The following is a 24,686-nucleotide window of genomic DNA, read 5'->3' as shown; positions in this document are numbered from 1 at the left end:
CAATCAAGCACTGTTGACCTGCACTAAAATCTGAGCACAAAAGGTGAGTTGTTTTCTTTCTCAGGGTGGATTGAAAACACTCAGATTAAATTTTCAACTATCAACACCACTTGAAATCCGTTTTAAATGCAAAAAAAGACATGTAGGTATAGTCGTTCGCTAATTTTTTATTCATTTCTTTTTTGGGTCGTTCGGTCTACGAAATTCGATAATGAATTGATGAAAAATGTTACGTGTACATCTCAGCAAACCTACACAGAAAACCCTGATAAAAACCTCTTTTCAATCGCAGCTGTATTCAACGTCATATCTCAAACATATGACCCTGAATTTAACGAAAATTAGTGAAGGAAGCAAATTCCGTGAAAAACATCTCCAGCTGAGGAGAGAAAAACATCAATAATTCTCTCTCATTAGAGCCGTAATAGGACTACTGTATTATAATTTTTCTGCCAAACCAGTGCATCGTGCTGTAAGCAGTATTCCATATCAGTTGTCTGTTCGAATCCAGATACACAGAAATATTTGTTCGTGCACATGCATGCAAGTAATGGTGGGCTGTGCTTGACAAGAACTCAAGGTGCGCGGGAATACTCTGGAAAATTCAAGATCATTCTCGTGGGTTCATCCAATGGCCAAGAGTACCACCTTTCCACTCTAAGATCTGGTCGAGAAAATGTATGATTACAAATTAAAATGTTGTCGTTGACAATTTTTCTTTGGGCCATTGCTAAAAGTAAATGTTCGACAAATGAAACATTGTAACTCAAAGCTAGATCTCTCCTTCATGGATCCATTAATTTCTTTATTTGTTTCTTTCCATGAGAAAATAACGGATGGACCCTCTTTCTGAGAGAGTCGAGTCTGAGGGTTTCGAGGAAAGCTTTGATCTCAAAGGAGATGGTGACTGATCTTCAACGCAGCTGCTTTCCACCTGAAATTTTTTACTATCTCTCGCTCAACCAATAGGACGTAAGTTCTATTTTTTTAAGTCTCCAAAGGCACGCATAAGGATAACACATTAATTTCATCACATTATAAGTTGAAACAAAGTCTCTGATTCGAAAGATGAGTTGTAAAACATGGGATCGTTGAACGGCGTTTTAAATTGCGGAATTTTTTATGGGAACCTCTCACTGTAATGTTTTTTTTTATTTTTTCATTTCAAATCTGCCGGATGAAATATATTCGTAGTAGTAACGGTTGATTTTCTAATATTTATCTCCTTTAGTCACTAGGACAGATCAGGCTTGATTTCGTATACATGGAGGATATTCAGAGCAAAAAGGTCCCTTCACACTAGAATGAAGCACTCACTTTATTACGCAATACCTGGGCGAATGAGATGGTCATCCGAGCATTTTCGGAAACTATCTTTGTAGAATAACGATCATTACGATTCCAAGAGTATGAAACTCAATTTAAGGATTTTTTTCCATGAATCGTTCCATGCTGTTCTAATCTCATAATGGTTTTTGCAAGACCACCAAAACTCACTTGAAGTAGCCTCAAGAATCAAATCCAATATTTAATGTTTTGGAAGCTTTTTGATGTTGAATTTTTCTGTCTTTTCTATTGAAAGGATCCCTCTTCCTCTTACGTCAAATTTATTGCCCCTTCTGTGGTATGTAACACAACTGGACAACGTCAATGTGAGCTATATTTTGGGCACACTGGAAATCACTACTTTGCTCTCAAGAAAAAAGCAAGGTAAAAACTTAATACTAATTGAGTCACATACGTTTACGGAGAGGCAATGATATTAGTTGTGTGTATATGAGGCGGAGCGTAAATTCATCGGTTGCCCCCATTATACTAGTATTTCAAGATTATTCACCGAAGTGGAGGTAAAGAGTGGTAGATAGCGATTTCAACGTCACTGAGGTGAATAATTGCTTCAGTATATACCACACAGACACAAAAAGGTTTATTTATTCTTTCAATATACCAGAATATGGTATATGTAAGTTTTTTGCCGCCTCCTTGGACGAACTTCATAGACCAGCGCGAAAGTTTTTGTTGCGTTAACGACCAGGTTAAAACCCTGATGACAATAAATAAATCAGAAGTATTTCAGCACCCTAAGCCTGAAGTAAATTGGCTGAAGCGAACACGCAAGTCTGTTTGGCCTTCATCAGCCGTTACTGACCAAATTTGAGATCCTGGATGTTATGTGGCTCCTATCGGGAGATGGGAAATAATGAATGGCGCATATCCTTTTCATTGGCCAAAATATTTCCCCTGTACAGCGACACGTGGTGGTGACACTTAAAATCATAGAATAAGATAAGAATACCTTAGTAATCATGCACGTTGTGATTTGTACCTATCTTTTGAAAAATATACTTTTCTGGGAATGTGAAAACAAGGAGGCAATTTTCTGAAGGGAAGAAAACTGCGCAGCTTGTTTCCTGAATGTGATGGATCGCCTCAAGGAAAGTCTGAGAAAACGTCACCTGCCTCATTATATCATGATAGAAAGTAACCTTCTGCAACATGAATATCCGGTAAAAACTCGACATTGCGGCTGAAGCTGTTAAAGAGGTGAGAGAAAACAGATTGCTGAATACAGTCATTTAAAGTTCTAAAAACAATTTGAGTTCCGATGTACCAATCAAGGCATTATCTTAATGACTTTGACAAGCTTGAGCTCTTGCTACCGAAAGGACAAATGAGTGATTTTACACAAGATGAATTGCGTGAGTTAGTGTGTTAATTTATCAGTTTTTTATGGTAAAATACAAAGAGGTCATCTTGGAAGAGTTCGGTAGAGACCATGGAACTATTAAAGAACAAATAATTAAAATTTTTAGATTTTCTTAACGTTGATTCCGTCGTTGTTGACTTAAGGAAGGCTATTTCTTGTCAGCCCAAAATGTCGCTGACGACCGTCAATGCCCTTTTTTGATCGTCTTGAATCTCTATCAAAAATCCATTTGAAAGCACTCCGACTATTTTCAATACACCCCGTCGAAATTTGACTTTGGTTATCTTTTTTTTTCGCTCTGCAAATATCTAAAGATCTATTATGTCCTGAACTGCATTAATAGAAATAAGTTTAATGACAATTTGAGCAACTCAGTCTCAGCTTCTGTGTCATTGGAAACAAGTGCACTGCCGCTGCCTTCGCTGCTTTTACGTTTACTAACTATGAGCGAATTGCCATGATTAATAGTAGAAATCTCATTGACACCTTTTTCTCCAGTGTCTCAAAACTTCGCTTGTACGTTCATGAATCAACGTTAACTCGAACCTACTGTTATTTGTGGTTTGAAAAAACAAATGGAAAACAGGGAAAGTGCAACAAAGTCAGGACAGCTTTCAAACTTTTTTGTTAGTGACGATATCAAACCTTTTTGTTAATGACGATATCAAACACCTTCTACTTGACGAAGGATTCTTGACTCACCTTTTTTGATCAAATTTTCTAAGGGAGGAGACACTTCTCGCTGTTATGAAAAGAGTCAAGGAAATTCACGCAACTTTTGTCGCCGAAACTTTCAATTTCTTGAAAACGTTTCATTTCCACAATAAATTTGCACTCAGTGATTCATTTAAGGACTTTATAACAATGATGGAGGGAAGAGACACTACCGCCCTCTCTGAGATTCAGAAGCATGAGAAGGGAGATGCAAGGGAGATTCAATCCATTACTTTCGAAATTTCTAAGTCAAAGTTTTACCACATAAATTACTATATCAATAATAGGGCTTGTTAGCGAAAACCCTGTGATGACAAAGGTGCATGTTCAAGTTAAATCATGTGGTTAGAACAGATTCCGAAATATTCTTTTTCCGTAGATACAGACAAACTGGAGCAGTTTACTTATATAGCTTAATATTTGATCGTTTTTAGTCATTACCGCAATGACTTTGAATATATACTGTAATGAATTGTGATATAGCTAGTATAGGATTTTTTTAAAACATATTGTTTAAAAATTTTTGATGGGTGTAACTAAGGCTCTTAAGTTTAATTAGAAGCTTCCAAAAGCAAGATGCATGTCCCCTTTTTTGTGTTGATTTTAAGTCTGCCACACATGACTCATGCTGCTAGGACTTATTGCAGTTCCTTAAGCATGAAGCGCCTCGGAGTTTGCTGCTTCCTCGAGATGCAACTCAATCACCGGTCAGCCTTGTTCTCAAGTTTTACCGACCTCGTCTAACTTATAAACTTCTTAGATCGTTCATATTTTATCCAGAGTGTAAACTTAACCGCAGTTGAATCAATCACTCACATAAGTCTAGATCTCTGACCCTTATTGGGCAATGAGTAAATAACTCCTCATCCTCTCTCGTGACAAATGCCCCATTAAGAGAGAAGTGTAATTCGTGACCGTAAGGGACGGACAAGAAGATTTAGTTTTATGGATCGTGGTGATTATGAATATAAACAAAAATAAAACAGAAAAATCCATTTATGCCATTCGTAACAACTGGTTCGCAATCACCTTCGTGAGCAAACTCTCACGAAAAATAATTATAAGAAAGCTGATTGCTATCCTACAATGAAGTGATGTTTCATGTTCGGTCTTGTGACAAATCGTGCAATGTTGTCACAGTTTCTTAAACCGGTGTATATTCTCTGGTTGTTTCTATTCCCATGTCATTTCAATCGTTACAGCCATTTTCAAGACTCCTTTTCTCTTCTTAACGTGATTCCTCAATATTGCACCAGGCATTCTGTACTGCGCATAAAAATTACGTACTCAGGCGAATAAGCGCGGGCGCAGTCTAAGAACACAGATTTTATTTCAGTGAATGGACCAGGCAAAGATGTACGATGGTCCTTGGCTCGTGAACGAGCACGATGACCTATATTTTTTATTGCATTACTTTTTTTGTACAAATTGTTCCTTTTAAATTTACGAAATTAAAAGCAAATTCATCGAAGGGAAAACAGGTATGGCTAAATGCATGCAGAAAGCCCGCCTCGATGATGCAAATTATGACCTTGAAAGCAACGACTCGAGGAGCGTTTTGAGTCGATGTCGTTTAAAATTGCGTGATTTTTTTTTTCTCAAATTATATAACAAATTGTTCCATACGCTTGATAATTTCTACCCATCAATTTGATTTTTTTAAACGTCACTTAAATCACACTTGCCTCCAGCAACCTGAAAATGCACTGTGAACCGATGAAATGACGCGTGGTTAGTGTCAGAACAAGCATAAGAGGGGTAAGTTTGGCTCATCTAATCTCTTAAACAAGCAAGGTGACCTATCTTTTAAATTGTATTTTTCGAAATAGACATTAGCAGGGAACAGTTAAGGAAAGTTTGAAATCAGTTGTTCGATACCTTTTTTTCCTGAGGTATCACCTTAATTCTTTTTATCGTTCGATCTCTACACATGAGGAATAAAGAATGACAGCATTATGTATTGGGAAATTGCCATAACTTAAGACAAAAAAGGAAATTCAGCGTTCGGATCGGCCTACTTTTCAACGTCAGAGAAGCTCAAGAGGAAAACAAAGCGTAGTTTGCAAATCAAAACCTGACGAAATATGCAAACGAAAAAAGCGAATCCTTAAATCGTATCCTTTAAACTTTCACCCAATATCCATTTCAAAATTTTCTGTTATTCGGGATATTAGCGCGATTAGGTACGAACATTTCAGCTAGTTTCACTGAACTTCTTACAGGTTGACATTTATGGCCGATCGTTATTTTGGTTTGATGGCTGTAGACTGAGACAAACCATGATTATTACATAACGTAAAATTCATGCTGCACTGCGCGGGAAAATGAAGTATCCAGGACATCTGGTACACTTACCCATGGGGGTACTGAAAAATTACCCGTTCAGATTTCCTGTAACTTTGTCGCTGAGCCGAAGGCTTGACTGTTGCAATAGTTAAAAAAAATATCTTAATTGTCATTCAAAGAAAACCAAGTCATTATAATCATCTAAGCTTGAGTATCTTCATCATTAAAACTTAAGCTGGTTTCCATCAAGATCTGTTTTAAGCTATTCATAACTTGACAGTATTAGCAGAACTCCAACTCAGTTTTGCTTAAACCTATAAGCCAGCTGTTTCCAAAATATTTCTACTAAGTAGTAGTAAGTAAAGTTCCTTTGATTTAAAAATCCTTCAAGACTGCCACCGCACTAAATAATGAAGAGAGGCTTTTTTCCAAAAATTAATCACTCGGGTGGGTTTTTCCTTTCCGAGAATTTTCTTGTGTACTTCAAATCTGCTATTCTTAACACTTTTCTCAGAAATAGTTTCACGACCGCAAATACCAACAAGCAAACGATTTATTAACATTTTCTCAGAAGCTGAAGAAGATCGCCAACAAATCACAGTGATATTGGCTACAAATAGCACTGTTTTAATACAGTAGGTAGGATTTAAAGGAACTTTTATACCTTCAAACGTTAAAGGTAAGTGATATTCAAGGAACTATAGCCAGAGCACTGATCCGTGGACGAGCTGCCTCGGTGCAAGAATTACAACGTCCGTGAGATTTTGAAATCATTATGGCTGAAAGGGCACCAAGTAAGCAAAAGGTAATGTGAGCACATTCGTCTGAGCCGGCATTCAAGTGATAATAGAAGTGATTGTAATGTGATCCTCAGGTTGTGCTACGCTTCATGTTGAAAAATCTATCAAACTTTACTGTTTTTTTTGTATACATGACCATCGTATCAATTGTTAAGTCACTGTTAGTTTAGTGTTAAATCACTGAAATGTCAAAAACCCCGAACCGTTTGGAGCCTATAAAATGACTATTTAGGAATCAGGAAGCTTTGTAGTCACGCAATTTCCCATCAGCAAATCTCTGATCGAATATCACGAATCAGTCAAGTATCGTAAGAAGAACGAACGGAAAACGAAGGGACGTTGGTGCCACACAATGAGTAATTAGTTACAGACACAGACCACATATTTAGAGTACTTTGTTAAAGCTTATGTCATCATCATTTATTTAATATTTTTCCAAAGACTCAAAAACAAATGACTCAGCTCTTTCCTTCGATAGCGGGACAGAACACGCTGTTTGAAGGCAAATTTGAGACAGATATGGTGAACTCTGGAGAGCGTTTAGGACTTGTACAGAATATTGAGAGTATTAGCACTAAATTCAGTTATCCACGTGCGTTCGAAGGCTACTGATGGAAAAAAAGCAAATATGTAAACGGTTCAAAGATCCTCCGCGTTTCCAAAGGTTTATCTACAATCAGGTTAAGAATATAATTTAATCTCAATTCACTCGCGCTTGGTATCTGTAAGGTCATGCATAGAGAGATTTATCTCCTGAGCCAATTACATTTATCTTTTTTGGCTTCTACTGTACCTCCAGCAGCTCTAATGTTTGTGCCTGGGTACATAGAGACGATATAAAACCGAAAGCGATAATCGATTCGATCAACACAAGTCAAATAACTGCTGTTATTTCATTCAGAAGGCGGAACATTGACAATTACAAAAGCATATTTCCTTTACGTAGAAAGCGGTTTATCTGTCAACTCGGTTCAGTGACCTCTAAAACAACAGGCAATTGTTCAACTGAATAAGCTGAAGACACTCTTAGCATGCCACGTCGTGATGCTCAACAGGCGTAATTTCCTGTCTCGCTCATTACTCTTACTTCTACCAACGACGCAAAACGTGCTAAACGCCTGGTTTGCTAGTTCGAAACAAACTTGTAGTCTTCCTAGGTGGATACTGGGCAAACAATGACGGGATTCTTACGGAGCATTGGAATCAAACTTAAATCAGATGGCCTGTTCGTTTATACTCATAAAATGGTAGCCACGCATGTGAACAACTGTGAGGGAAGCCTGTCAATGAAATTGCACGAGGCGCCACAAGTAACAAAGATACAGAAATGAACCAGTAATCAGTCCAAAGAATCAAAGAGAAAAGGATGATTTGAGATTAGGCAAGAAGTTTGAGAAAACTTCGAATTCTTATCTTACGACGACTTCCCTGTTGCGATGCCCCGAACCGATTTTTAACGAAGAATCGACAGATTATCGATTCCGTCTGACGTCACCAAGTGTGGAACATGCGTGAAACGTACCATAATTTAAGGGAAACATGGACTCTGAAGTAAGAATTTTCTCTCTTTCATTCCTTTAATTAACTTACATTTTGATTTCCTACACGCTCATTTCAAGTACAAATGTTTGCCGGTAGCTAAGAGAAGCTTTACAAACCTATAGACAGCACTAGAAACCTTGTTTTGAGTATAGTTCTTTAGCTCAGACTATGAAAAAAATTACGGTAAATTCTACATTCGCAAGATGCGACCTTTAACTGTATGTATTGCGTTCTCAGATGGATTTCGAGCTCCAGAAACAACTTACGGTGAGTGCTCCGTCATTAAATAAGCTTCTGCTTTCCTTTTTAAGAAACTGCCTCAGAGTGAATACGCATCCTGTTAGCAATAATGTTATTTATTAAGGGTTCTTTACTAAGATAACGTCCTATGGGTTGAAAAAAGGCTTGAGATAATGTGAAGAAACACTTTCAAAACCAGCATGAACATATATCTAGGTACAAAGCTAATGTTCTAAAGTCGATTTAAAAATAAAGTGAATTGTTTTGCAGGCAGAGACATCAAAAATTCGAGACTATGTAACAAGGTAAGAGTTGACGAAGTACCTATGTGAATATCCATCAATGTACCGTTTAATAGGCGTTAGTTAGTCGAGTTCACTATTTTCATGTGCAAATTTTGGAGAGGGTAGAAGCTGATACCCATTATTAACGTTTTGGAGGGTCAAATACCAACAAATCAGCCTTATATGTACTTTGAAAAGAAATTAGGCACAATGAAAGGGATTGCTGTTGGTGGTAATGTCTGGGGTTGATAAGAAACTTACTGGTTTACTACCTTTAAACCAAAACAAATTTTTCACTCAGATTTTCCATGGTACACTCAATTTTTCCTACTATTTGATAGTATCCACTTTTAGGGCTATATTATGAATTACACGATTAACAGTTGAAGAGAAGACCTGTAACTTGTTGATCTCCAGGTGATTTTCTCCTCAATCTTTCATGACAACATCGTATCATTTCGATTCACTACACTAATCTTGTGTTTTTTATTTCTTATACTAGTGACCAAAATCAAATGGTGGAAAAGTCCTCTGTAAGTATTTCATCAATGTCACTGTTTCCTCAAACATGCGGTTCAACCCGCTATGTAACAGTATCCATTCATAACCATGCACAAATCACTGTTTCGAAATATTCCTCTTTCTTAGTGGGAAATGATTGCAATACGCTACATGGTAATGAAGGATTCCCCACAGAGAAGGTAGGCCAAAATGTTTTTTTTATCATTATTCCTACCTGTATACCCGCTCAGAATCATTTAACTCTCCCCTACTAAAGACCAAATAGTCTCAGCCTCCCTCTTTGGAAGTAAGCTGGGTTGTGGCTCTACCAACACTTGAACATACTGCATCTGAACACTAACTCGTTCATCAAGTATTGCCTCGCAGTATTACACTTGAGTACCAAATCGCTTCATGATGCTGGTTCACAACAAAACGCTGCCTGTAGTTACTGCAACTGGGTATAACATCACTTCTAAACATTCATTTCCTTAAATATATCTAAAATGACTCATTTGTAATACTTTGGAATCAACCCTAAGCTTGAAATGATTTCAGCTGAGTATCAACAGAACCTGTCGGGAAGCACTGCAACTGATAAACAACAAACCAATTCAGGACTCATACGTTTACCAATCAAACCCTTCTCGAAATGACACTACATCAGAGGGGTACCATATCACTTGGCGACATGTATATTGGGTCAATGACTCTAGTAGAACCAACAGTCAAGTATCTGAAACTCATTCATGAAGCAATACTCAGTCTAAGAACAACTGAGCACCAACTGACCGGTCACTCTCGCTAATCATGAATACATCAAGTTCAGCACATCATGTTCCGTCACAGCTCTACACAAGTACCATAGCTAGCTTCCAGCAAGGGAAAATAATATCCTCAATGATACTTAACACAACATGCTTCTACTTTCCACTTCACCTCACCATGAAGAATTCCCTTTACCCTGATAACAATTCAAGTCCATTAACTATATTCATACTTTTCACAGGTTGGAAGAGAGAATGTTACAAGCCACTATGGTACGTTTCATGCGTGTTCCAATATGGAGTGCTTCATCCACGTGTATATGTTCTCTATGTCAATCACTCTCTGCCTTCCACCTGTATTCAGTTTCTTGAAGTAAATCCCTACTCTGTTGTTGAACATTACCAAAAAATCAAAACACACCAAGTTTGTTTACCGTTTCTTTTTTAAGAATGAGATGGAGATCATTCGTTACAAAGTTGACATGGCATGAACGTCTACCAATTAAGGTGAGTAGCATAACTTTACTTCAACATCGCTCTTTCTGTGTACATCCCTGTGTCATCAAATGAAGCAATAAATACCAGTAAATGTTTTATAAAACAACCAAAGATTGTTCTTCTTGTGGACGTCCATCATCAATGAGAGTTAGATGGGATACATCCTACTATGATCTTGTGTTATTTTCATTTGAGGGCTGTGGGAATAACTTTAAGAGCGTAAGTCCACATCACCGACAAGATTCCATGTCGTTTAAGGTCTCCTTACTGGAAAAATGTTGAACTATCTCGTTTTCCCTTGTTTTTCCTCTAGCCAACTGTATTCCTTTTAGCCTTTTAGTATTTGATGAAGTCAGATGTCTAAACCATGGTTAAAAGCAATTTCATATGGGTTTCTTAAGGTCAAGCCAGTCTTTTGACAAAGCCTTCTGAAAGACCAAAATTATTGCACTGATTAACCGACAATAAAAAAAAGTAGACATTTAACATAAACCAGATAAGTACCAGGCTTGATGATTATTTAAATTATATCAATATAATTACAAACACATCGAGCAGCCATCTTAAAGTCTCTATAAATAATGACGTTGGCATTAATTTTTGATCATTACTTTCGTATACCGGAGAGGTCGAGACCTAGTAGGGTCCTTGATTTGTTAGGAACACTTTGATTTTCCTGGGAGATTACATTTTAAATAAATCAATATTCAGGTTTTAATGTTTTAGACTGACCAAAGTGTCTACGAGGAATAATCTCTATTTTGGTACAACGCTACAAAATATTGTGCCTTTATTAAAACCAAAGGATTTCTTTAATCACTCATAGAGTAATACTCCTAATTCTCCTTCGGTGAAATCAGTTCTGAGAATGCAAAAATAAATAAATTAACAGTAAGTAAATTGACAAAAAAAGAAAGACAAAACTTACAGATACATGCTGCAATAAAACAATTCAGCAATAAACATTTTTTCTTTTGTCTCCAAATTTTCCCCTTTCTCTTTTCTTCAGGGACGTCTTTCCATCTCCAAGCAAAGTAGAGCGGGACTGAAACAAAAACTTCAAGATATTTAAAGCTGTGACAACAATGCTAATATTATGTACCTTGTAAATATTTATTTTTAATGGTTCCTCCCAATTATGGTTTATCGGTTCAAGGAGTTGAGATATATACCTGAAAAAGTATAATGTTAAATCATGTATATATATATATTATGAAGTAAAGGAAAGAGCATTTGATATGAGTAAAGATAAATAAAGTACACAAACACATTTAACTGTGTGTTTTCCGTATCTCAACTAACATTAGGGAAATATGTATAACACGACGCAAAGCCACTACCCTGAATTTACTGAATCGAGAGGAGATATGGAAATAACTTTGAGAAGTTTTCGCTTAATATTACCTAGCTACAATGTGATTTCCCATTCACACGTATTTGTTATTCTCTGACCTTGAGAGACTTAAGTCTACACAATTGATAGAATTCAAATACCTTACTCTTCGATGCCCAAGTGATATTCATTGGCATCATTCCCAGGTCAACTGTTTACATGTAAATCGACAAATAGTCAATGAAATCAACCAAGAAAATGATTCAATGGCCAATAAATGGAACACTGATCACTCTCTTAGCCCTTCCCTCAGGATAGAGGTTTATTTTCCCAGTAAGAGGGATTAAGAACCAGTCACGGGATTGTCAGAGGAGATTTTTCAGCAGCTTCCGACCATGCAAAAGACAACCCGTTGTAAAAAAGATTGCAACAAAATGCGATTAAAAGTACGAGAAACAAAGAAAAATTAAGATCAGGTTTAGCGGACTTGTTCAAAGAAGGAAAAATATCAAACGGATATTGCAATACTTTCGGCAACCGTAAAGTTTGGGTTCTTGATAGTAAGAGAGTAATTATATGCTTTTCGACTCTGGGAAATCGCTGTTTCAAAGTCCAGAGATTATGTTTAAGAAGTTCCATAGTGCATAATGTACGTTATGTGGGGGAGAGGGGATAGGTTGAAACTAGCTTGATGAGAAGAGGAAGCTTAAAAATTCGTCGATGGGAGAGACAGTGACTGAAATAGTCAAGCTTTTATCGAGGTCAAGCGGAAAAATACTCGATTATATTGATTGTAGCAGTCGACTAATAATAGCTTTATTCACATACCCACACTGAGCGATACCCCGCAGATAAAAGTACGTATTTAACACTAGAAACAACAGTTCTAGGTTTTGGTCAATCGATTTTACCACATATTTTCCTTTGAACTGTATTTTTAAGCAAAACAAAATGTGAGAGACATGTGAGGTAAAATTTCTCAGCAAACTGCTCGATCGAGGGTAGCATGTCCTAGATTGCTAGAACGCATTTTCCGCTTTTGGGCCAAAAGTTCAAGAATAAAAATAAGACGTCAGTACGGTTTCAAAATTCGATGGTTAAATCATGCGCCGTCTCACGCGGATGACATTCAACCTTATCATAAACGGATTCTAATGTGTCATCTTCAGACAGGCTTCCAGAACGTTCCATACATATAATTATATTCAATTGCAAATAACTTTGCTAAGACTTATTTCAACAAATCTCCTAGGAACTGATTTAATACAGATGTATCTAATCACCCTTTAGAGTCCTTAGTTCATTATCATCAATTTGACAGTTTGACGATTAGCATTTAGATGCTTACAACCCAAGCCAAACATTTCCATATATAGGACAAAAGCAAACACCAAGTCATACAATTGCCTCAGTTGCGGGCTGCCCCTTAGTACTTGAATTACAAACGTCATGGTTGTCTGCTTTCTCATTTGTCGCATCCTGTTCCTGAAGGATAACAAGATTAGCATTTTGCTTTAACACGCACGCGAGTATTTTACTTTGATTGGTTTTCACCATACCAACTATTATCATGAGCTTGGAGTATAGTAGAATCATTTCACTCTGCTTTCAAAATGTATTGAAGATCAATTTCATCGCTGTAAACTTGAGGAGTAAAAGAAGCGTGATGCAATGGAGTTGAACAGTGCCTGACGAGTTATTCTAACAAACCTACCAAGTTAGACACATTAAGATTGTGAAACATAAGGACATACCAATTCAATAACCCTCACAATGGCAGAGTCTAGGATCATCCACACACAAATGCTGAGGGAAACTCGTTCAAAAAAAGGTAAGTCGAGACTCTGCTTTGCAAATATGTGCTTCTTCGCCTTAAAAGAGTTATTAAAACGATCTGCTGAGTAAACGTATTTAATTGAAGCGGGCCCTTTCCTCTTCATTAAGGGACAAGCAAACTAAAAGGGACTAGGACAAATTGCAGTCTGCTTCAAGTGTGTCTCTAAGATTCAAATCAAAACTACCCTCCCCTCCCCTCCCTTGTCCTAAAGTGAACTTATGCCAGCGGCCAGCTCACTGCGGGCTCTGTAATTATTCATGATTTGTCAGTGAGACCTGTGGAAAAGAAATAAGGTTGGTTAAAAAGATAATTTTCTTCCTGCAAACGACTTTCACCCAGCATTGCGTAAGTTTGGTGGGAAATCTCTGTGGCTCAGTGGTTAGAACATCGGGGCGCGGAATCCGAAGGTCTGAGGTCTTTGTCCCACGCTCGTGATAGGACGAAAAAGGCATCTTTCTCTAATTTTTTACCGTGCTCAAAACTTACCATCGCTCTTATTTCTATAAACAAACATTACGCTATCGACATTGCTGATCCTAGAAATATGCAGGACGTGTGTCATATAGACTTCGTAATAGACCTCGCTCACCGTGGAGACTCTGCGACTCAGTGGTTAGAGCATCGGAGCGCGGAGTCCGAAGATCTAAGGTTCGATTCCTCATGGGGACTCAGAATTTTCTCTTTGTCCCACGCTCGTGACAAGACGAGATAAGCATCTTTCTCTAGTTGTAAATATAGTTTACAACTGGAAAGACATCAAAATGCATCAGAACGAACGAGCAAAAGCACGATGTATGGAACTAATGAAAAATAATTTCTTTTGTTTGGTGTAGTTCGGAGAGCATCCGGAGATGGAATGGCAAGAAAACATTGTAAGTATGTCAATTCATCAAGAGTGGGAGTTGTGCTACATCGGTGAACTCACAATATTTTTCTCTCTTTTAGTTTGAGCTACATTATGAGATACTGCTTTCAAGCTACGAACCAGGAGTGAACACACCCTTCCTGCAGTTCAGGTTAAGGTAACTATCATATAGTTATACTGTCATGTGTTAATTATTCTTCTTGAATTTGTATCAACTGTAACCTTATTAATTCACTTAGGAAAAAAGATAGCCAAGTTACATTCCAATGTAACACTCTATAAATTTCTCTTTCAATTAGGAATAACTCAATCCAATGCCTGATGACATCTTTTTGTTCCAACAGCTTGATTTTTGTGCAAGGCTATGCAAGAGTTCATTTGGTATGGAAATCATTCAACTATTGCTAGGACTGTCTGCTACTCTTAAACCACATATGATATGCTTTACATTCAAAATATGAAAGGTCTAAATACATGTCCAAATTCACGTAAACTAGAGAAGTAGTCATGGTTTTTTCTGTTTTGGAAGCTGTACATTGAGGGCTACTAGTTTATCGGTTATACTGTCATGTGTTAACCTCTCTAAGTGAAGTTGTTACTTACTATTTACATTGTTTCTGCTTTAGATTAAAATAAAAAGATCATAACCTTAGCTCGGTTAAAATGATCATAAATGTCACAATTCTACAAAGTACAATTAGGTTAGTTGTTATTTTGGATCAAGAGATACATAACCTCCCCTATTCCAAAAAGCTGAGGACAGGAAATTAGTTCTTAAAGCAAATGTCAGACAAATTTTTTCACTTTCCCTCCTTTATCTGGTAAATAACCAGGCCTGATCATTACAACTTTCCTCTTGCCCTTTATTTTGAGTAGGAAGTCAATATATATTACGTCATGTCATTCGTTGAATGAACAAATTCATCAATGGAGAACACAAACCTAACAAAAGGTGTAAATAACAATAAAAACACTAATAATAAAAATGGTTATGCTGAATAAAAAAGGAGAAAACATTAATATTTGCATATAAAGGCTCTTGAAATAATTTTTTTAAAAGCAAGACTGGGTCCTACAACCACAATAATTGCAATCATCATCAATATAAGCCTTGGTTATTGCTTATTAACGACAATTATGTATAATCTTAATGAGTGTAACTGAATCTGAAAATCTAATTCTACAATCAGTGACTAATTTTCTAATTTCATCTGGATACAGACACATAAAGGTTGATATATAAATGAAAAACACTATCAATATGCGTAATCAAGAGCTAATCCCTTCAATGTTTTTATACTGGTAGGTTACAATACAATTTCAGATACTTCAAGTGTACATGTGGGGACCATATGTTGGGATTACGGAAATGTCTCTTGAAATTCACTATTCTCCAAACAGGTGATTATATATCTTGAATATCATTCTTAAACTACTCAGCACAGCATAATATTGAAATGAAAAAGCATAGCGTAAATAATAATAATATTAATAATAATATGAATGTATCAATAGTGTCCAATTGAAAACAACAACACAAACTACAAAATACAAAAACGAAAACAAAAAAAACAAAAAACCAAAAAAAGAACAAAAAAAAATGCTAGGAGTCATGTTAAGCTTAGCTCCAGTTAAACTATTATGACAACCAAGATTAACATGAAGCATGATATGGGTACAACTGGGCCCATATAAGGTAAGCAGGTAAGTCACTGAATATTAAGGTGTGTCCTTCACACGAATAAAGCTTTGCAGAAGTTACCTGGTCACCGATGATTGGGCAGAACAGTAAGTACTGCCCTTCAATAATCCCTTTGACCAGTGATATCTAGTAAAGGCACTTTAAAATTTCTCTGTGACCAGTCCGCTGCCACAAGAGCATTTTGTAAAGTGAGCACGAGCTGAAGCAGAAAAAAAAAAGACAGTAAGGGCAAGAGTACCTTATGAAGTGGCAAGCAACCTCTACTAGCTCCAAAGCCTCCCTTATGCAGTTTGTAGACATATTCTGAGTTGATATGTGATTAAAAGGTCTTAGATCAGACATCAAGAGGTGAGAGGATTTCCTCTTTGTCTCGATACTCCTGAAATGTCTTAAAAACACAAATTTTGAAAATGTCTGAGCAAGCAGGGAGATCATTCTGTTATTCCGCCTCGGTACCTTTAAGTCATCTGCCATGATGAACCATCAGTGAAAGATCTTCAAGCCTAGTCTGGTCAACTGCCAGGTGTCCCTGTGATATGGCAGAATTGCAATCTGCCTGCATCCCATACCCTAAGAACCTGCCACTTGATGCCTTTGCCAAGAAGGTCGAGACATTAGTAATGCTGGGTGTGACCCTCGAATCACTTTTTGATGACACCCCTATCCTGAAAGGAAAATATTCACTTTTGCTGGATGATAGCCTGGCAAAATATAGGCCAATCTGCGAATTAAAGAGTGAATAAAACTCTTCCATTGACGCCAATCTAGTTGCAACTGCTGAAACAGTGAGATCAGAATGGAACACCTAATAGACACCTCACGGTTGAAGCGTAGAAGGAAAAGATCTTTCTCTGGAAGATAACATTAAAATGGTATGTCTCTCTAGAAAAAGAATCCACTTTGAGCCTGGAGTGAATTATCTACCAACCCACCCACAGGCTCAATATCGTCCCCACTCAGCACTATTGATAATTGACAAGCCGTTACCCACGAGCGTCTTTTCAGCAACAAGGAGCAAAGCTCCTAGGCCAGCGAGGTCAAGGTAGGTTACTGAGCGGCCCCATCTTGTTCTACCAGGCAGCTGTAATGTTGTTCCCTTGGTATTAGCCAAGACAAAATGGTGGAAACCGATTCTCTCTACCACAACCAACTTTTAGGTGAGAATTTCAGCTCTAAATTCTGAACAGCACATGAGCTGTTGCCTCCTCTAGGCTTCCACGTACCGCAATTTTCGAGCTCTTGTAGGTTACAGAAAACTTTGCAAGGATGAAAAGGACACGATGGTGTGATGTCTTGACTGATGTGGGAGTGCAACTCTTGGGACACCAACCACGTTGGAGTCAGTAGTAGGGTCTACTGATATTGCACGGCTGTCTAATGAAGAAGAGCCACCACTGTCCTGCCCAGTCCACACGACTAATGTGATTAATAATCTAACAGCTCCCTTATCATTGTACTCAGAATACAAGCACTTCCTGGTATCCTCCCTGTGCCTAAAAGATGTGTTCCTCTGGCAGGGAAGAAGAAATTTCAGCTCTGTTTAATACAACACCCATAAAGACTTGTTGAAGAGAAAGTGTTGAAGGGTGTTAATTGAGCTTGACTATACATGGGCTGGAGAACAGTCTCCAAAAATTGACGACCTTTCCCATTTCTTGTAGGCACAATTTTGCCACGATAGGACCGTTGATTCTGATGAAGATGGGTGTGGCCGGTGAAAGGCCACAGGATTTGAATGTTGTTCCACTGAGTTGGAAGCAGGGATTTCCATGGCTCTTCGTGTACAGAAACTTCACGGCAGGCAGCCTCGACGTGGAAGTTTATCATACTCTTGCCCTTCTGGAGAAGAGATGGAGTAACATGGAGTCCCTCTATTTTGAACTTCTCCCTAAGACGAAATCATCTGACTTTTTTAAAGTTGATCATGAGGCAAAACTTGTCTCCAATCCTTACTCCACTGGGACGATCGTTGACATGAATTGTAAGGAGCAAGGCATTGAACAATCTCCAACCCCATTCTTTTCTCCACCATAAAGATCGTTGTCATAAACTTTTAGGGGCAAGACACTCAGCCCCTTTGAAAGAAGGGACCAAATCTCCTTCGTCATTAGTTCCACCAGCCGCCCCTTTTTGACTTTTATTTGTCGAGATTTGCACAGACAAGGGGTTCTGACGTATTGTGCACTGAAACAGCATTTTTGATCAAGGTATTTACTCTAAGAGAGTTTCAGTTCATCACAAAAGTTAATCGACAGTTTGCAATTTAAGTTATTGTTGATGACAAGATGAAAGATCTCTGCTGACTCTCTGACTGGTTGTAAATCGAAGCCCATGTGTCTCTCCTGGGTTTGGTCGCATGTTGCCTTCCTTTGGCGCAAAAGGGAAACTGCATAAAACCACATTGTGCTTACGTGTTCTTTTGCCTTCCATCAATATCTGATTCTCTTTTCAGTCAAGAATCCGGAAATAAATCTTTTTGCCAGACATTCAGACAGGCCTTTTTTTTTCACTCCCTAATTAGAAGGACATTTGCATTGCCTGACTTGGCAAAAGTATTAGCTACCATTTCCCAAATAACATCAGAATCTCGTACACTTTTCCCTTCCTCATGTGCTCGTGAGTCCCTAAGCTTACCACCAATAATATTGGCCTCGCTGCTGGACCCCTACTGACTATCATCAAAAGAACACACACCCTTGGTCTTCCTTTATGCCTGCCTCTATGGGATTAGTCATGCTGAGCACAAACGCCATATAAATAATAAAAGAAAAGGAAACGTGGACAACCATAGCGCACGATAAACGACACAGGTAGTGAGGAACGCCTTGAACCACTGTAAATGTGGAACCCAGTTTGCGTGCGACCGTGCTGTGCGCAAGTATTTTGAGTGTTACTCAGAAAGGAAGCGAGGAAGAAACAGTGCTGCGCAGTCAATATCACTGGCGTGGTAACAAAACTTTGTAACGCCTACAGAGTAATGGAAATACTTGAAATACTTACACATTCTACCTAGCCTACCCGTGTTACTGGTTTAAATAAATATGATATTTGTGTTTATCTGTGTTAAACAATACCAAATGTAGCGTCCAAGGAAAGTACATGTTTGTAAACCTTAAGGATTTCTCTCTCTTCTTCATTTTTTACTGAACAGAGGCATTGTGCAAGATCAAGAATGGCCATCATATGTAAGTTACTTATGTTTTTCTTTTCCCTCAGGATTATGTAACGGAACACTTGCATTCATATAAGTAAATGGAGCTAATTCATTTCACTTGTTTAAAAACACTTCCATTCAGATTCATCAAATAATAACGGATTGAAAAGTGACAACAGCAACATCACGTAGCTTTCAAAATAACTCCATTTGAAATTGTGATTAAAATGGATTTTGTAATAAACCTCAGAACTTGCCTTCGAATAGTTTCTTCGTGCAATTGATCGACAATAATATATTACTTAATCATAAAAATTACAATTTCCTCGATTGTGATTGGTTAAAAGAAACTCCACTAATTTACTTGCCAAGTTGTTATAGGCCAGTTTGTTATAGGCCAGTTTGTTATCGGACAGTTCAATAAGCCGATCTCATTCAAAATTGTTTTTAAATCAACCACTCACATTCAAATTTGTAACTTAAATCAAACAATCACAACCATTAAACAATTTACGCCTCCTTGTCAGTTTGTTAATGCAAATTTTCCCTTTCTTTCATAAGTTGGCTGTTAGTCTTTTCTCGGAAATTGTAATTTTTATGATTAATTGGCAGCGTCCAATTCGTTCTGTAATCACACCCCTGATAAACGAATCAGACTCTCGCTGCGCGGTCGTCCGATTTTTTTAATCGCTCATTAGACTACAGACCGAACTGGACACCACTTAGTGCTGTTACCATTACTCATCATTTTGTTAGCAGAGCTCTTATCCTTTTTTCCTTTTGCAGATACCAGATGAATTATAGCGAAATCCTTATTACTACTTCAAAATTATTGGTGTTAATTCCATCGTAAACTTTGAAAGCTTAATGTCTATTTATTAAAAAAGAGTTGCGTTAGTTATAAAGTTAACCCTTAAACTCCAAAGATGTGATGGTTAATCCTCCGCTCTAGCTGCAATACATTTCCTTGAAAATAAGCTACGGAAATTTGATGCTAGATCAAGATTAAAACTTCACGTTCTTCTGGGAGTTAAAGGGTGACGAGGCTAGTTGGATTTACGCATTTTGCTCCAACACTCTGAAAATTGAATATACTTATTTATCTATTTAAAAAAAGTGACGTTTCGTTGAAGAAAATTTCTTAAGACAGTAAAAGGCAGTAATAATTTCGTGAGTAACTTTTGATGTGTTGGTCAACTCACGGCGAACTTCTTTGTAAATAAAGTAACAGTCAATCAACGAATGTGTCGATTATCATTGTCTACATCACTCGGAGTCTGTTTACACAAGAAGTATAATATCGCCAGAAAAGAACTCTATGCACACAATGAAAACGCGAGCGGGACCCCGTCCTCGAAGGTCTTACGTTATAGAGTAAATAAATTTTTTGATGTGCATGTTCATAAACACAATTAGAGTTTAAGAAAATTTCCATGGTTATGCAAAAACGTTTTCGTTTCTAATAAATAACAGACTGATATAACGATAGGCTGGTATCATCCAAAAATTCTCGCAACAACAAATCTCGGTTGAGCTATGTTATTTTTCCCCTTGAAGAAACGAATATGGAGGGAACTTTGAATACATTTTTCATAAACATTATTAGGTATCACTTAGGGAGGTTTCAAGAACGCTAAAATTGTCCCTTTCATATTTTTGTCTTCAGGAAGCTATAATTTATTAGTGGCAACCATTTCAAAATTCAAGGTCGCTAAATGGCCACAACGAAAAAAGGTGAGCTTCGAGTCCTGCTTAAAAAACAGTAAAATAAACATTTTATGTGCGATAATCCGACCCAGCTAAAGCTTTCTGAAAATTTCAAAGAAATTTTGGGGGGGAGGTGCATGCCAACGAGGTGCGAAAATTTGATAATCTCAGACTCAATAAGGCGAAGAATATAAAAGATGTCTTATCTCCATAAAAACCGCGTGACGAACAACTCCTATTTTACTGGTTGGTACATATCGTCCCTTTCATAACACACGGCCCTCATTAAGTAAGCGATATTTCATGCCTGAAAGAGCTGATAGAAAGAGCTTAAGGTGCTCAGTAAGAGTGGTAAAGGTTCGAACTGAGAGAGAGGTAAAGGTTCTTAGTTACAGTTTTTAAATTGCACTCTCAAAAGAGAGTATAGAAAATAAAGAAAGGCCTAAACTTTGCTTACTCCTGACAACGACCTGCTCCTGGAATTACTGCCAAGGTTGAATCAGCGATCAGACCACTCGATCCCGAATAAGCAGACACTGTCAGGAGAGCTGTTTACGGAATCCTTCAATAGACAAAACCACCGGAGCCTAACACCACGAAAGAAATGCAGGACCAATCCATCAAGGTACTTCCAGCAGACAAAAGCCGCTCTCACGTAGTCTTATACGCCGACTCCTATTACGCCAAGATGTCCTCTCTGATCGAAAATGGCCCGTATAAGCGCTTGAACAAAGGTTCGACAGAAAGTCTGACTAGGAAAGTGTATGAGAAACTGCTAACCTTGAAACGAAGCGGATATCTATCAGAGGCCGTCTACAACTAGATCAGACCACGACACAAACAGCCGCCTAGAATCTAAGATCTACCGAAGATTCATAAAGACCATATACCCGGCAGAAATTTGAGAACGACCCTAGCCTACCCGTCAGCACGACACTAACACCTTGTCATATCAAGGACCTCCTGAACTTCGTATCGAGATCTACGTACTTCTGGTACAATGCATCAATTTACGAAGAGACAGAACGGGCAGCTGTGGGAAGTCCGGTTTCCGCTGTTATTGCTAACCTCTATTTGGAGAGGTTTTAAGAACAAGCAGAAACATCATCACACTACTAACCCAGAATTTGGAAACCTTACGTACACGACACCATAACAATCTCGGCTCGTGGTGGCGTAGAAAGCTGCCAACAACATTCAAACCACCAACAGCTATGTTAAAAATTAATGACCTAAGCCAACACCATATAATGAAAAAGAGATTGATATTCATCGTTGGGGGGAGGGGGGGGAGGGCCCAAGTTATAATTGCCGAAAATGACCTTGTTCCTCGTTGCAATATTTTTCATTACTTGTCATAAATCAAGTTACACATCTTTCAATCAATGATGATTAAAAAATAAATGACACGCGTCGCTAAACAGAGCAAGTTACATCGAGCATACATGTCCACACTACATTCATAGAGATCGATAAAAATTGTAAAATATACCATCGCAAACACACATAACTCTTTGAATTAATTCTTAGGGTTAAGCCAAGGACTGCACCACAGAAACCACAAGAGACTAAACACCCAGCGAGGCATCTAAGTGCTTAGTGAACAACCAGTTGGATATTTTTCCTGAAAAGGAAGCTTCTCTACACCACAGGCATGTAGTTTCCTGAAAACTACTGACGCGCAGCGGTACCCATTATATAAAGAGGATGAAAAATGAAGTCGCACAACTACCAACCTCGTATACTGATTTCAAAAACGTTGTTTTTAGAATCATACGTAAATAAAGGAAGAGGAATAAATTACCTATCTTAAAACATAGACTCCCTGCTAACGCGCAAAAATTCTCTATCAGTATCAAAACCATGCCTAAATCATTGTCATTGACCTTAAGCTATCTATGCGTGGTAATCATTAAGTTCCAGCAATCTTGTCCGAGAAAGAAATAAAAAACCCCAAAAATTATGTATCATTATTTCACTTCAGTTTGATCAGGGCATCAAGCTACGGCACCTTGTGTTTACAACATTGATCAAAATTGTGTCCAAACTCCCAAAGAGGATTGGTTATTAAATCTCGGCTCTATTAAAGCACCAATACGAAAGCTTACGCGTCATGTTTGTAATTGAAAAGAGAACTGTGACACTGACCCCATCATGCCTAAGTAGTTGGACAATGCGTGCCATTTACTTCGCAGTTGCCAAGATGATTCGGTTTATTTTAAGTTGGAAAAAACCGTCCTTATTTTATTTTAATTTTTTTTTAAGTTCATTAATTTTAAGCGTTTTGGAAACTCAAAGTTTTGACTAATTGTTATTAAGTCTTGGTAATGTCAATTTCTGTCTGCGATCTAATGTCCCCTTTATTAATCAAAACGAACTCCCGCCTCGCGGCCGTTCGTTAATCACTTGTATAATTGAAGACCATTCAATCCTGTAGCCGTAAAATACATCGGGATATAATGTGTATTACACTCAACATTCTCTAAAGCTTAGAAATGTCACGTGTGAAATAGCATAGACATTAGTGTAGGTTGAGTAACAAGCTGTATTGTACCTTAGCTAGCATGGAATGTTTCCATAAAATGGGTTCCACGAGAGACGGTTTTCTTGACTCTAATCTGTCTCCTTGTAGTAGTCGACTGCAAACAGACGGAACGTTAAAAAAGTTAATATTACGCAAATGCAATATCGCATCCATTTTGATCTGGGCTGCTTTGCTTATTTATGGAACTGAATCACCTTCTTAAGCCTGGCCCTTTCGGCACACCCTAACCAAAAACAAAAGTGTGGTGGGCCACAGGAAGTTATGCAACAGATAAGGAATGAGTCTATGCTTTCACCTCTGTCAAACGGAACAAATGGGAACGAAAAAGTTTCACGCCATGATCAAACACGGCCTGTGTTAACTTAAATGGGGTTTTATAGGTTAAAGTGGTCAATCCAACAGAAGTTATCAAAATCTCTTCAAGATTTACGAAGGTGTTCAATGCTTAAACGAGCGCTTCGCACCTGCGCTCGTTAATGAGCAAGTCATCCTTAAATCTATTACAAAAGTGCATGCTTTTCAAACCATCTTTAACTGCACTCACTGGAACACAGGGCCTTTAATCGGGTTGAATAACTGGGAGCGATTGAAAGGAGTCAATTGGGGGAAGATGCTTGGGTGGGGACATAAAGCTGGTTGTTCTTATCTTTGGCAATGCTAACAGATTTTTGTAGCAAGCGATTTTATTTCGAGTTCACCAACTTATTGATCCGAGCCGATTTCCGAATTTAGTGGTGGAAGCTCTTTCTCGTTACTTCGTTTCTCCACCTACATATTTTCCATTTCTCCATATTTCCACATATTTCCACATATTGTCCATTTCTCCGTATTGACATCCAACCCGTTCGTTCCCTTGAGCGCAAATCACTGAACTACCCATCTCAAGTGGCCATGACCCATCCCCGAAGCAGCCGTCTATCAACTTCTAGATAAACCACTAGGAAGAGCATAACTTTCGTCTTTAATTAACCTATGATGAAGAACGACTAGTTAGACGTAACCAAACTCTTCATGGTCTCGCTTTCATAACACACACTTGTTCTTAATTTTCAATTAAGAAAAAGAATTCAAAGCTATAGGTCAATAAGAGATGAAAGGATCACAATTTTTCTCAAAACAGATTTACTAAGTCGAGACAGAAATTCTAATGACACGCACAGACGCCTCTGTAATGCGACGCGACCGCAAAATTCCCTTTCACTGC

The 24,686-nt window shown here is 37.9% G+C and overlaps 3 protein-coding genes, 1 long non-coding RNA gene and 1 pseudogene across 23 annotated transcripts in view; 4 read left to right on the top strand and 1 right to left on the bottom strand.

The window, feature by feature from the left end:
* Positions 1-836: 836 nt before the first annotated feature.
* On the top strand, positions 837-1,714 carry LOC149048276 (uncharacterized; annotated as a pseudogene).
* Positions 1,715-6,784: 5,070 nt separating this feature from the next.
* LOC113675637 (uncharacterized) lies at positions 6,785-11,614 on the top strand. Of its 9 annotated transcripts, XM_089199095.1 has the most exons (8): positions 6,889-8,058; positions 8,287-8,316; positions 8,560-8,594; positions 9,076-9,106; positions 9,222-9,274; positions 10,084-10,114; positions 10,291-10,348; positions 11,349-11,614. In XM_089199095.1, the coding sequence occupies exons 1-7, from the start codon at positions 8,047-8,049 to the stop codon at positions 10,330-10,332; spliced, it is 234 nt and encodes a 77-aa protein (XP_089055221.1). In that variant the 5' UTR covers positions 6,889-8,046; the 3' UTR covers positions 10,333-10,348; positions 11,349-11,614. The 9 variants fall into 9 exon arrangements, 8 of the variants coding, with proteins under 8 accessions (XP_089055222.1, XP_089055221.1, XP_089055218.1 ...); XM_089199096.1 differs by lacking the exon at positions 8,287-8,316 and having other exon boundaries at positions 6,785-8,058; XR_016184617.1 differs by having other exon boundaries at positions 7,515-8,058; positions 9,076-9,274.
* The window catches only part of LOC149048272 (uncharacterized), a 52,885-nt gene continuing 36,675 nt past the window's right edge, over positions 8,477-24,686 (bottom strand). For 3 of the 9 annotated variants that reach the window (XR_016184630.1, XR_016184627.1, XR_016184631.1), the window contains 2 exons: positions 23,492-23,576; positions 12,848-13,157 (listed from right to left, as the gene is read on the bottom strand). This is a non-coding gene — a long non-coding RNA (uncharacterized LOC149048272). Of the gene's footprint in view, positions 10,768-11,258; positions 11,385-11,833; positions 12,005-12,847; positions 13,158-23,491; positions 23,577-24,254; positions 24,436-24,686 lie in introns of those variants that run through there. The other 6 variants (XR_016184626.1, XR_016184629.1, XR_016184628.1 and 3 more) reach the window with 5 other exon arrangements.
* LOC149048274 (uncharacterized) lies at positions 13,074-22,653 on the top strand. 4 transcript variants are annotated; one of them, XM_089199103.1, is made up of 7 exons: positions 13,074-13,503; positions 14,343-14,381; positions 14,455-14,531; positions 14,719-14,755; positions 15,681-15,775; positions 19,228-19,261; positions 20,017-20,465. In XM_089199103.1, exons 2-7 carry the CDS (start codon positions 14,361-14,363, stop codon positions 20,032-20,034), a joined length of 282 nt encoding a protein of 93 aa, XP_089055229.1. In that variant the 5' UTR covers positions 13,074-13,503; positions 14,343-14,360; the 3' UTR covers positions 20,035-20,465. The 4 variants fall into 4 exon arrangements, with proteins under 4 accessions (XP_089055229.1, XP_089055228.1, XP_089055227.1 ...); XM_089199102.1 differs by lacking the exons at positions 19,228-19,261; positions 20,017-20,465 and adding an exon at positions 22,468-22,653; XM_089199101.1 differs by lacking the exon at positions 20,017-20,465 and having other exon boundaries at positions 19,228-19,491.
* On the top strand, positions 16,946-19,125 carry LOC149048275 (uncharacterized). Its single transcript, XM_089199086.1, has 2 exons — positions 16,946-17,118; positions 17,738-19,125. The coding sequence occupies exons 1-2, from the start codon at positions 16,946-16,948 to the stop codon at positions 18,108-18,110; spliced, it is 546 nt and encodes a 181-aa protein (XP_089055212.1). The 3' UTR covers positions 18,111-19,125.

This window comes from Pocillopora damicornis, chromosome 3 (genome assembly GCF_964200805.1).
Source record: "Pocillopora damicornis chromosome 3, jaPocDami1.2, whole genome shotgun sequence".
Lineage (NCBI taxonomy): Eukaryota > Metazoa > Cnidaria > Anthozoa > Scleractinia > Pocilloporidae > Pocillopora > Pocillopora damicornis.
The sequence above is the reverse complement of the archived record's forward strand: the minus strand, read 5'-3'. Positions and strand labels throughout refer to the sequence as shown.